Source organism: Argopecten irradians, chromosome 3 (assembly GCF_041381155.1).
Source record: "Argopecten irradians isolate NY chromosome 3, Ai_NY, whole genome shotgun sequence".
NCBI lineage: Eukaryota > Metazoa > Mollusca > Bivalvia > Pectinida > Pectinidae > Argopecten > Argopecten irradians.
Window position 1 is genome coordinate 46,133,535 of NC_091136.1, and position 14,210 is coordinate 46,147,744.

At 34.6% G+C, this 14,210-nt stretch overlaps 1 protein-coding gene across 1 annotated transcript; it reads right to left on the reverse strand.

The window, feature by feature from the left end:
• Nucleotides 1-6,809: 6,809 nt before the first annotated feature.
• LOC138318796 (solute carrier organic anion transporter family member 4A1-like) lies at nt 6,810-12,534 on the reverse strand. Its single transcript, XM_069261495.1, has 12 exons — nt 12,317-12,534; nt 11,694-12,019; nt 11,187-11,408; nt 10,721-10,823; nt 10,324-10,445; nt 10,035-10,156; nt 9,585-9,723; nt 9,033-9,231; nt 8,540-8,687; nt 7,892-8,079; nt 7,366-7,430; nt 6,810-7,132 (listed from the first exon to the last, which is right to left on the reverse strand). The coding sequence occupies exons 1-12, from the start codon at nt 12,439-12,441 to the stop codon at nt 6,846-6,848; spliced, it is 2,046 nt and encodes a 681-aa protein (XP_069117596.1). The 5' UTR covers nt 12,442-12,534; the 3' UTR covers nt 6,810-6,845.
• Nucleotides 12,535-14,210: the final 1,676 nt, after the last annotated feature.

Genomic DNA, 14,210 nt, shown 5'->3' on the forward strand with positions numbered 1-14,210 from the left:
CACAATAATCCGGAATTGAAAAAATATATCGGAGCCTACATTTTGACCTAGATTTATTATAACAAGGTTTCATTGTGTATAAAATAGCTTCAGGGACAATAGCTAACAGGATTAACAATATTTTGGGTAAAATTTTTAATTCTGACCAGACAGGTTTTATTTCTGGACGATGTTTACACAGGGCCATGTATAGTCTCTATATGAAAAAATAGCCAGAAATACATAGTTTATTTATATGTATTTCTGGCTATTTTCTCATATAGAGACTATACATGACCCTGTGATATTTAGGAGAGAACACAAGATTAATTTACGACATCATGCAGTACACTGAGGAATATGATAGTCCTGGAATGTTTTTAATTGATTTCGAAAAGATTTTGACTCCGTTTCCTGGAAATTTATTGATAAAACTCTGAAATGCTTTAATTTAGGAAATAGTTTAAGAAATTGGATACAAGTTTTATATCATAATGCCAGCTTTGCAATTAATAAATGCGGTAATTTGTCTTTATATTTTTAATATTATGCGCGGTTATCGTCAAGGCGATCCAATCGCCTCTTATATATTTATCATGTGTGCGGAAGTCTTAGCTATTCGTATTAGAAATAACAGAAACATTGTTGCTATAAATATAGGTAATTGTAGTATTTTAAATTCTCAATGATACTTCTCTAATACTTGAAGGACCTGAAAACTCTTTGAAGGCAGCTGTTACAGAATTAAATATTTATGCAAAAATTTCAGGACTTAAAATAAATACAGGAAAATTCCAGGCTATTTAGAAAAATGTAAGTGATACACTTATTCCGAGTTTGAACTTGCAATGGGGAGTTACTAATTTACACTTCTCGGCATTGACTTTCATGTTGATTTTCATAAAATACCAAAAATTATGTAAACTAAAAAACTTAATTCAAACATGGAACAAAAGGAACATATCTCCTATTGGTAGAGTATGTATCAAAAAAATCTCTCTTAATTTCTCAGTTAAATCATCTTTTTATTTCACTTCCAAATCCAGATGAAAATTTTATAAAACATCTGAACATAGTTCTTTTTTCCTTCATTTTCTTTGGAATAGTAACTCAGATGAAGTTAAGCGAGATGCAGTTATCCAAAATTATATAGATGGAGGTTTGAAAATGATCCATCTTACATTGTTTATAGATTGATGAAAAATAGGCTGGATAAGAAGAGTATTCAGATCAAATGGTAAATGGCATAAGATTCTAAAAACTTAAGTAAACTCTCTTTATTTGGTAAACTGTGGAAGTGAATATCTTAATAAAATTATATCATATTGTAAGAATGATTTTTGGAAGGATGTATTTACAGCATGGTTCAAACTAAGATTAAAGGATAACCAATAAGAAGCGGAAAAACACTCTGTTCTTAAGACACCAATATGGTGCAATAAAAACATTATTGTTGGAAATAAAAGTATTTTCTACCAATCATGGTTTAGAAAAGCAATTTAAGTTATACAGGACCTGTTAAAAAGTGTTTCTCTATGTTCATTCCTTACATATGATGAATTTGCGAGTATTTATGGTGTAATTATTATATTCAGTATCATGGACCGATATCCAGCATTAAAATGTATCTGAAGAATGTAAATTTACCAAATGAAAAAATATTTTATCCAATTATTCCCTTTAGTCTTAAAATTAAACTGAAAAGAGCTCATTTTTCAAAAAAATAATACTGTAATAACTAGTCAAGCTAAATGGTGAACCTCTTTTGACCGTGATCAAGAAACATGGAAAGATATATACAATATACCCTTCATCTCTACCAATAATACTAAACTTCAGTGGTACTAACAACTAACACTTATCTTTGTAAAATTGGTCTCTCTAATAATACTCACTGTTTGTTATGTTCTTTAGAAAGGGAGACAAAACGTTACAGTGCGACGTCCACATAACATTGTAGCGACACATCGTGTGCCTACTGGGCTCTCATTTATTTTGGGAATGCTCTAAAGTTCAGAACTTTTAAGCTAATGTTGAAAGTCTTTTGTATATTCAGTTTATACCATTTGCAATTAATAAAGAAATTATTCTTTTTGGAAAACTTAGTCATAACGGCATATATCAAAGAATAGATAATGAAATTGTTTTTTATCAAACACTCTATTTACAAAACAAGATGTTTACATGGTTCATTAAATGTGACAGCTTTTTTAAACTCTATTTAAGATTATTACTAAGTTCAAAAGTATATAGCTTTTGGTAAAGGAGAAAAAAATAATAGATTCAATAAGGATTTTGTAAAAATGGTTAAAACTAGTGGAACTTGCAAACCCCTGACAGTTTGTCCATATTTTAAATTGAAATGAAAATAGCTATTTCTACATGTTTTTCCATGTGTCATGCTTGCACTATGTATACATTTGCATAGATCTGTGAACTGATATCCATTTTCTGTCCTTTTTTTCTTTCCTTTTCTGTCTTTCCCCTTATGTTAATTGTTTATTTATTAGTTTATATGCCATCCCTCTTCATACCCTTATCTCCCTTTACCTCCTTCCCCCCTTCCCATCTGTCTTTTTTTCTTACTCCCTGCCCCCTTTTCATAAATAATAATAAAAAAGACAATGTAATTTCTAGTGTATGAGAGGAAAATGCCAGAATGAAAGAAAATTGGAGTAATGTGCATGTATATGTGGTAAATGTAGTCTTTGTTAAAACATTGTTTGGAAAATATTTTTTTTAATGTAGTAGGGAAGTCGGTACATTCTCTATACATCTAGAGGATGTACTATTTTGCACTACTATTGAATAGGAAGATATTCATCTATTTGAAATAAGAATTCCCCCCACCCTCATTTTTCTTTGTCAATGCGTTCCATTGTTCGTTACAGATAGCGATAATGTAAAATGTTTGGGATTTTATCCCAGCCAACTACCTTAAAGAATATTATCATGTTCAAAAATATATAGCTTTTGGAAAAGGAGAAAAAAACCTTTTAAAACATTTACTATCATCATTTTTTATTCCTCAAAAGTTAAGAGTACGTGGAAATAATAATAAAAAATCTGTTTGAAGTCTGTATGAAGTCTTTTTGATTTAAACGTCCGTGATGCAATAACTGGATATTGTATTCAATGTATTTTCATTTATATTGTATAACATTTATATTCAACAATTCTAAATTTGTATTGTATGTAGCGTATTTTATTCAATATTTGAATATCTGTATTCAATATTTCGCATTTGTATTATAAAAAATGTATTCAATGATCTGTATTCATATTCGTTAATATTTCAATTGTGTTGTATATGTTGCATTTGCATGTGTATGTACATGTAAGTTTTTAATTTATATTGTAATAATATAATTTGAATTTTATATCACCATCTACAATAATGAAAATACATCGAATATATACATCCAGTTATTGAATAATGCATCAACGTTTGACGCATTTTTGCCATATATATATATGATTTTTTTCTGAAGTATAATGTACAATGTAGTTCGATCTATAAAGATATAATGGATATTCCTTGTTTATTGATGAATATCAGTTAGTTATATATTTCATCGAGTGAGATGGAAACTTTGATATTTTTTACGGGTGCGAAAATAAAAATCCATTCCTTGTATTTACAGTTTTTCACGATAATCGAGTCATTCATATGTTCCCACCAAAAGTGGGGTCATGACCCCACGTTGCTACGCCAGCGATTATTCCCGTAACAATAGAATCGCTGCACGTGTTGTACTATATCATTACACACTGGTAATGATAATGCTAGAAAGCATGGCTATTGAGTCCATGTCAGTGCAAACTGTAAATATAAACTAATGACATAACAATAAAAATGATATTTTCACAGTCACTGCTGAATTCCGATTAGTCAAAAGCGAGTGAAAATATCAAAAAAATATTTATGTGATAAAAAGTATCTTAAATTTGTGTTCATTTCATAAGGCTCACAAAAATAAAAACTTCTTAGGCTCGTTTTATAAAATCTCATATGAAATGAACACTCATGTAAGATCCTATATAATTTTCATTGCGAAAAATATAATACGTGTTATTTTTGATACCAATTTTTGTAGTTGAAAATAAATAATGAACATATCAACGAGGTGTGTATTTGTAAATATACGATTTGTGATATAATATCTTTCGTTGTAAGTATAGAGACTTGTGAAGAATGTCTCTAATCACTGTTTCCAGCGCGTTTGGAGTCAAAGGTCTGTAAAGGAGACGGGCATAAAGGCTCACACAAATAGCTGAATGTGTCTTTGAACAGCCGAAGTTGGAAGAATAGGTCGTGGCTGGAAACAGTTGAAACACAATCGATTGATAACCTTCTGGATCAAACCTCCAGATAGATAACACGACGATTGACGGACTCCCGAATAAACCACCAATGGCATCTGTCGTACCAATGAACGCTCACTTATATTAACGAGCTACTGCATGTGACACAGAACAACACCCAAAGGTACTCCTAGAGAGGATTGCATGAAAGTCCCCAAAAATGGTTAATTACGAGAACGTAAAGCACTGCTTGCACAAACAGCTGACAGCTGACAGCAACTTACCTGATCAGATATTAATGTCCGTTGTACAAAGAACAAATTTACGGTCAGAAAATACACCAGTATACCGATGACCTGTATATTTTTTTGACACAACACATTCAGACAGTCAGCGTGCTGTAGAACATGGCAAGCAATGCACATGTCTTTGAACAAGGAGCGAACCTATTACAATGGCCAACAATGGAGACAAGGACACTACATTATGTTGTTTACAATTGTAGAAATTGGCTGTTGATGGTATAATGTCACTGACTGACCAAAGTAGGAGCTATGATTGGGTTGGGATATAGCACCAAATGGTTGATTCTGTGTCAGGGGAGGAAGAGGAGGAAGACGAAAGTTATAATAGTGATGACAGACAAGCTGCTAATGAACGTGGACAAGATGAGACACCGACGAACGGTCTATGTCAAGTAAGACATTGGACGACATAAAATTAATTTAGTACAAGTAAAGTTCAAACTGCATGGCGTTTGAATACTATTGTAAGTTTATCTCTACAGATGGGAAGGTTTTGTACATAACCCGGAGAATGTCCTAGGCGGCAACAGCAAGACATTGGACCAAGTGTAACGCGATGCTGAACGTTATCAACACAGTACCGCAACATTATTTGAAAATAGGCTGATCGGCAACGACAAAACGGCAAGAACATGAAATTAGATAATCGAATGACGGTCTCTTCCAGATTTAGTCTCGTAGCTTTATTGTATCGTGTTTTGTTTAAAAAGCTGTTATAATAATAGAGCTGAATTTGTCACGGGACGAAAATGCACAAAATTAATGGAAGAAAGTGTGCCAAGAACTAGGACTTGTTTGCGGACCGGGTGTTGCGATGGGAGATATGAAGGTCTTTGTGGATATTGGGTGCATAGGTTTTTCCAATAACATTACTACGAATAATATTAACTGCGTCGCAGAAAGTCACAGGACTGGGTAATGGAGAGGGAATACAGATGTAAAGAGGCATAACTGCCCAGACAGGTGAACGGGGCTCCAGGTAAGTTTGAATGAAAAGAGATGACAGTACGAGAGAATATCGAGAGAATCGCTGGAGCGCAGTGATTGTAGTTGATTTAAACAATATTTTATTCAATTCAATAACGATACAGTACAATATACATGTCAAAAATGGGTTTGTAGTTCACACTCATATGGTGGCAGTACATGTAGGTATGTATCTGCACAGTGAGCCTTTTGGTCAATCAATTTGAATAACGCTCCGAATTATTTTCAACCAGTAGATATGAGATATAAATGAATTATTTTCAACCAGTAGATATGAGATATAAATGTACATTAATTAAAAGTTCGTCTTTACCATTTCCTCATCTATTTAAAACTAGACTTGGCATTTTGCTCCACTTCGAAGCTCTTCAATACGCTCCAATTGGAGTTGTATTTGAGCGTGTCGTAGAGAATCGCAGTGGAGTGGAATTACGTTTACAAGGTTAATTAGGTCTGATTAGGCTACGATAAGTTTGGAGATTTTGATAACAATGTTTCTAGGGTCATGGTTTCCCATACGACGACGTAACTTACTTCGGTGTAGTCAGACTTTAGATCATCGTCATTTTCAATAAGCTAATATAAACTTTATTTCTTTTACATCGATTGAGAAACAAGTTATACAACTTATGTAATTCACTGTCGATTGTCCGGATGTAAGCGCGCGAGAAGTCTTAGTGTGGGAGAAAACCGGAGTACCCGGGAAAACCCCACATGATCGGCCAGGTGATCCCCAACCCTTTCACGTCCGTGCCGGGGATCGGACCCCGGCCGGCTAGCTAGGTGAAAGGCGAGTGGCTGGGCCACTACACCATCCGATCAGCCTGCAATAAGCTAATGAATCAGACAAACGCAATCGATTCTTTATCAACAGTAAACAGAAATTGTCAAAACCGCAATAATATTTTAGCGCAAAGTGTTTGGCGAGAATACCACTAAGATAATCATTTACTGTAAGATATTGTATTTCATGGAGGGCTTTCCGCAAAAAGTATGTAGTACCGAAGCATGTACATAAACTATTACAAATCTAATACAAAGGTATACGGTATTGCCATGACCATAACATACACCTATCCATTATAATATGAAGTATGTTTTATTGAATTAGGTAATGTAACACAACATGTCAAGCGGCCCGCTTGTAAATTGTGTGCGTTACAAAACTCCACTGTGAGAGAGATCATCTGTATTCTGGCCAGGTCAACACAAGTTTGCATTCGATACATCACAGGCAAACAAAAAATCAATTTATTCATGAAATATAAATCACAGTTTAGTAGATTCATCCTTTTTACTATTGTCAATTTTTGCTGCCATGGACGGAACTGCAATAGTGGTGTCTTCTTCAGTAGGGGGAGGAACATACACCTTGTAAGCTATCGTAGCAAATACGACGCCCATAAACTTAATAGCTGCAAACCACACCATCAGTCGAACTCCCAGATCGAACTTCCGATAGGTCCAACAGGATCCGGTTTGTCCACAGGTCTCCTGCCACACTGAGCATGCACTGTCTATAATGGCCCCTAGTAATATTGGTCCAGGTGTTGTCCCTGTGAAATTCAATATATGCATGTATTCGAATGAAAGTCGTAAATATGTCCAATACCAGTTATTTGGTAATTCTGGACAAAAGACACAAATATATATCTATCTATTAGTTTTATTTCAATCGAATGGTAATTGTGATATTCCCACTCAAGGAAGAAACCATTTTGCTTTTGTCATGAGGACTAAAAGTGTCATTAACGTTGCGCGTATCTGAAATAATTGCATGCATGATTACCTAATAATCTAACCACCAATAGCTCAACTCCAATAGCGAGAGATCTCTGATTTGGGGGGACACATCTACAAAATAAGAACGAAACTCAGTGTAAATGTAAACAATATAACATATCATGATTCATTTGTCATATTTATTATATTAATCAACCAAGGCGAAGTGAAGTCTATATTGATATAACTGACATCCAATACGTATCATTATGACGTCACTTATGTTGACGTGGGATACGTCAACTGATCACCATCAACATGTCTGTACCATCGTATGGATCAAATTATCGTTGATAAACGGTTTTCATGGTCTAACCTCAACAGCTTTAGCAGAAACCCCAGAAATGAGTAAATAATGTAAATATCAGTATTACACATTAGTTTCTGCGTGAAATCTATGGTCTTCAGTGTAAAACAAGTGTGTCGCATTAGTATAGCACGAAGCAAAACTGTCAGTGTCATTTAAATAATAACTATTTTGTCAAAATAAGAATGTAAAATGGAATGGACACATATAGAAATATGTTATTTACCTGAACGTTGCAGTAGTACTTGCTGGCATGGTCATGAAAGTGAGGAGTAAGTTAAAGAACAGCAGTATACAGAACACATAGAACCACACACACTGGTCAGTACACGATCCTCCTATAGCATCACTCGGTACCGCCGACTGGGATGGACCACTCATTTTTACCGAGATACAGCTACAGTTGTAGTACTCCTGGCGGACATGAAATTAATGCATCAGTAGTATGTAATAAAGAATGCTATAAGAAATCATAATACAAGTATATTTTTCCGGATTCACTATCTATTTTTTAAATCAAAAGAAGCATTCTGAAAACGAAATTTTGCAATTTTGATATCGCATTGTTTCCAATGTTATCTTTCTCTATAAGGTACACAGATACGTCTGCATCAAAAATAATTATTTTTTCATTTATAAGGCTTGCAACCCATCGTAGGAAACTCACGAATCACTGCTGTATCACAAACGGTAAAGTCGTTCGTTTCCGACGATGCTTGCAACCAAATTATAAAGTACAATTTTGTAGTCGAAAAAATCGAGCATATATCATAGAGCATTCAAACTCAATGCAGATAGCTTATTTTCTCATGTTTATAGATGTGCAATACAATATGATAATTGTTAGTAGGGAGGGTGTTTGGAGGCTATATACCTTGACGTCACCGATGACGTTGACATCTGTACACCCGGCGTGACACGGAGTGAAGTACACGGTGTGGTTACCGTCACAAACAGGTTCGTACCCGGATGTAGTACAATGGCAGTCCCGGTTACAGGTAGACGATAAGCCAGACTGTGAGCTTTACAAATAAACGATAGATTTGTTGAATGAATATTTTAATTTAAAAAAAATCAACATTTAATAATCCATTGATTTTTAGTTAATGAGATGCAATTAGAGTCGTCAAATTATTATATTTTCCACAATTATTTCGTACATATATTTTATATCTCAAAGTTATTTCACACAAAGCAAAGTAACCAGAATTTCTTGTAAAACCAACTCCGACATCATTTTATCATTTTATATCGTATCTTGAGTGGCTCCATCATTTCCTGACTTCGTCATTTTCATATAAATTGTTGTATTCTGTATACAGTTTGCATTTTAGATTGTATGAAATGGTTCAATAGTGCAACTTTACCTTTCGTATTTGTAGTTTATAGAAATTCCAGCTAACGGTTGACTTGGACAGCTAGCGAGGAAGGACGGAGCAATAAGCATACAAATGAACATACATATCGCACAGTAGCGTATTATTCCTGGAAACTTCCAGTCGAATCTCTTCACGAGGTATCCACCCAGTAACATCCCGCCACCTGATCCGGGAATGGTGATCAGACCTTTTCAACAACCAATGAAAAGAGTGGGGAAATATACTAGTCTTATGGTACTCAACAACCAATGAAAAGAGTTGGGAAATATACTAGTCTTATGGTATATAAGAATGCAAAAAAAGCACATCCGATGTAAAAATGCTGGATAAGGTAGTTGAAAAATCAATATAAAAGAGGAGAAATTATTAAAATACAATGATAAAGTTTCAACGTTAACTCTTTATATACATGTATTTGATTATAAATTGAAAAAAAATGTTTTTACAATATCAATTTTGAAAATCTTGGTAAGCCTTATAGTTTCATATCGAGGTAAAGATAAAATGTCTGAACAAACAAAGTAAGTTTTTATCACTTACCCATTATAAGGCCAGCTTTTGTAAGGTCGACATGGTAGAACTCCTGTAGTAATTTGGCGCCAAATGTTGCCAGGCCACCAATGATTAGAGCTTCCGCTGTAGCCGACAGACACGTGAACAGGAAAGCGGGATTTCTAACCTGTGATTGGTCCAATTGTAGTACAAAGTATACAGAATTATAAAAATGCAAAAACGTACAAAATCAATTTGAACGAATCACTTGAAATCCAATTGAATAAGATACCTTCTTGTCTTTCTCCGAAGTAAAGCCAGGTCGAATAAGACTAAAGGGGATTTCAAAAACAGAAGTTTCAGGAGATGCTAGATTTCACAATGGCCAAATTTTCTCTGTATTAATGCTACATTTTTGCATTCCAAATCGTCACAGTAATATAGGAAATGATGTTATATTATATATGCAGCATTTGTATCTATTTACGGAAACCTTACCAGTAAGTAGAACGATTTTGGGAAATCCCTCCAAGATTTGCCGAAGTTGGGTCTTGTGGTCATCTCATTAGCATTGCTATTGTGAGCTTCGGATCTGCGCATCTTTTGCAGTTCTTCTTTGCCTAAAAGTGAAATAAAGTTATGATGTATATAGCAAGTCCATGACAATTGCGCTTGTGTCATACCGTAAGTTGCAAATTATTTTGATACATGAATTGATAAAGTAACATTTGACTTAACGTGTCATTTGACTATCATTAATAGATAAGAAATTCCATTATGTACAAACCTGGTAGTTCCTTGGGATAACCTAATAAGGGGAAACCGATCAGGAGGAAGGAAATGAAGGATATCAGTATCCCAATCCACCAGGCTCCTACCCACTGAGGGTCGGCTGGGGTGAGGGCCACGCTGTGGAACAAGACGCAAGTATGTGTGTAGATTCACGCAATTTTTACTCGTTACTATCATTTTGACTCATCCATATCATTTTCAAAAGAAATGAAGTTTGAGACGTTAGACGAATTAAAGCTTAAAAATTCTCTTCCAAAATATGTTTATTTTCACAGAGAACTAAACAAGAAACACTATAACTTAGAAGAGAGAAAAGCTCTGAATTATCGCGACAAGGTTTTTCTTGGGCACTACGGATATATTGATAACGATGATGTAAGGGTATATCTTACGTAGAAAGGTCTACTTTGTCAGCATCCACAAAGTATGACAGAGTCTGGCCTCCAACTATATATCCTACAGCAACACCGACAGCAGCTGAGCTAAACGTACAACCTGGGATAAATGTCAGGAAGAAGCCATGGCTTACTAACAACTAATCGTGTTGATATATGCTCCATTAAACACATTTAAAATTGTAAATCAACATACTGTGACTAAACTTGACGCAAAATTTTTATTGTTCATACATTGTATAATGTATAAAGATACGTTTACACAAATACACATAGAATAAGTTTTTTAACAGTCTTGTTAAAGTGCAAATTCAAAATTTCATAATTTAAAATTTCGTATTTTTGCGTTTTTGTTCACACAACATTTTCTGAAGCCATGAAAGGAAATCGATGGAACTTGAATACAATGTGAATTAATGAACAGCAAAACAATATCCTTGGTCGAACTGAATTGATTACTTACCTATGTAGAAAGACGTTAATTTCGGTTTACAATTGTCGTCAATGTAAGTCAGCGCAATTGTAAACATGGGGATAGCCCCAATTCCTAGAAACGCTTGACCAATCAAAAAGCAGGCGTAATAGCCATTATACCCAGAACTGTCAGAAGTTCCATCCACGCATGCATCACTAGACGTATTTGTCTTTTCTGTCAGGCATAGATTTTGAGTTCCATTGTTTCCACCTACAACGATATATTATGTCAATAATATTTTGATACGTTATTAAACGTATAATCATCATCTTTAATTAATTTTTATAGATTGCAAAACAACAAGAATGACAAGAAACCGGAGTTTCCGGAGAAAACACACATCATCGGTCAGGCGAATCCTGACAATTTCATGTCCGTTCCGGGGATCAAGTGCAACACTACCCTATCAACCCGTTATCTATTAATCCGACTCCTCATTGTAATTATAAGTACAGGTGTAAGTGTTCACATGGTCCATGATTAAAAGCTACTTACCTGATACTGTGTACGTGTATTTGTCCCCGACAAACTGCGGTAAGGAGAATATGAGACTCCCTATTGACATGAGAAACACCCCAGCTGCCATGATACGGGGCTTGTTTCTCTGACCTCCGTAGTAACTGATGAAGATGAGCACGACTAACGCCCCAAAGTCATTAGAACTGGCGATGATTGAGGACCGGGAACTCGACATCTCATACCGCTTCTCCAGGGACGGGATGATGACGTTGATGACGCCATTCACGACGAATCCCTCGAAAAAGTTAAACACACACTGCCAAAAAACGTGCCACCTAATACTGTTGAACACCTGTAAAATCCTGTAAAAATGACTTAAATTCGTACATTTCATGTACATTGTACATTTTTGTCATGCCTTTATAGGCTGAATTTTTTATATGAACGATAAAACCAACAAATATCAATGTCATTGGCATTTGCAATATCCGTATGGTTGGATAACTTGCTTTGTGTCCTAAATTAGAATTCATAATATAGACTAATGGCAGATGACTGTAACATTGAGTTTGCCCATACCTTAGTTTATCCAACTAATGTTTTATCAAACTATTCGCCCATACACAATCACATTTTACTGACTGGCGATTACTGCTTACCTAGGTCTACATGTCCAGCACCCGTATCTATCAACCTTTGTGAATGATTTCATTGGTAATTCAGATTTGTAAGGCGTCTCCATTGCCATTTGTCGTTGTAACGGCTCAAGCAGGGATTTCTTCATAACCAAAACAAAAACATGTATTTGTTTTTCATTTTGAACAAGTATTAAAACTTTGTAAAATAATCATTTATTAATTATAGTCATGATACTTCAGAGATAGGAAGTAAACTTGTCACAAAATAAATGACACAACACAACTTTTTAAACATAAAGCCAATACATATCAAAATACACTTTACAAAACATTTAAAACCTTTATCTGTCCGTCAATACATTGACGATAAGATTCAAGCATGACATCTGGAAACACATACCTCTGAATCCTTAGTCATTTCTGCATAGATGTGATATTTACATATGACTGTACCCCTATTGTGCCGGCTACGATAAGTAAATGATGGTTTACAAAGTTTAACATACTGCTGTTATCACCTGATTTGACCTTAAGTGGCGGAACCTGATAAGACAGACATTGTCTTATCTTAACTTATGATTACATCTACTTAGCGACTTCTTATGTACAACATCAGTGAAAATACGGAACAATAACATAAGTTCACACTATACAGTAAAACACGTTAATTAAGAACACGCTTACAACAAATTCCTGGTTATAACGTTTCATCCCCCGTCAATGTCCCTTTAATATATCTATAATATGTGCATTACGAACTATGCTTATAACGAAGCGATATTTTGGTCCCCAGAGGTTCTTTATTAACCATGTTTTACTGTACACATGCACAAGTCTCTTTTAGATTTACCGACACTTACAATTGTACTTAATAACATATTGCACTATGTCTTTTATGTCACTTATTTGTTTTATAATTATATAAGCACATCCTCTCCATTGCGAAAGATGTGCATACTGGCTGCTAGACTGGCCACCAGTCTCTAGAATATTAAAACAAATCATTAAAATTTGGCTTGATTATTTTTGTCTCTACCTCATGCCTGATTCTAAGTTTTAAACTAGGGGTAGATAATCTAGTAAAGAACTTTGTTGAGAAAGTCTTATCAGCAACTTAAGGTCTGGTGGCCAGTCTAACTGGTTGCAGCAAATGTAGATCTACGCATATCTGTTGTACCACAGCACGTTACGCTTTTATAGCAATGCTTCATATTCACAATCGTGTACTTTTTCATTAACGATATGTTCACAGCATATATTACATAAATAGATTCACATATGTATCTATATGCCCAATTTACTAGTAAATGATCGATGATGTGACGAGTAGTTAATATGCGCAAATAAATTTCAACATTACTTAATGGTTTAGCATGTATCGATAGAGTCGATATAGACGAATAATGCGGTTGTATGTGAATCCATGAAGACTGCTGCAGTTTTATAAATAAAAATATTATATGGATAAAAATTATCTTCCCTTATAAAGATTATCTCATCACTTTTATACTTTTGATTCGTTGCTATGGATTTCACAAAGTGGCCTTCTCTCATACTCGTTATTAACAAGTAGGATAATAATTGCGTTACCTTATCAGCATGTGCCTCCTCGTTCTGCCATTGGAACATGTATGACAATGATTTGTAATGTTGATAACGCAAGTCACTGATAGAGCTTGTTCCATCAATACCTCAGTGAAATACGTAAGTATAACACAGCCATGACAATGAGCCTACTTTTTGAAAGGTTGTTTTTGTTTGCTTGTTTTTTGTTTTTCAGATATTCATATTAAGTATAAACTTCATTTATTGCTTTGATTAATTCTGACGTCATTTTACATCGAGATTCCACGATTTTGTTTGAATTGATGATTTTGAATTTCTTAAAACGTCATTGTTCTTATCGAGCCATTAT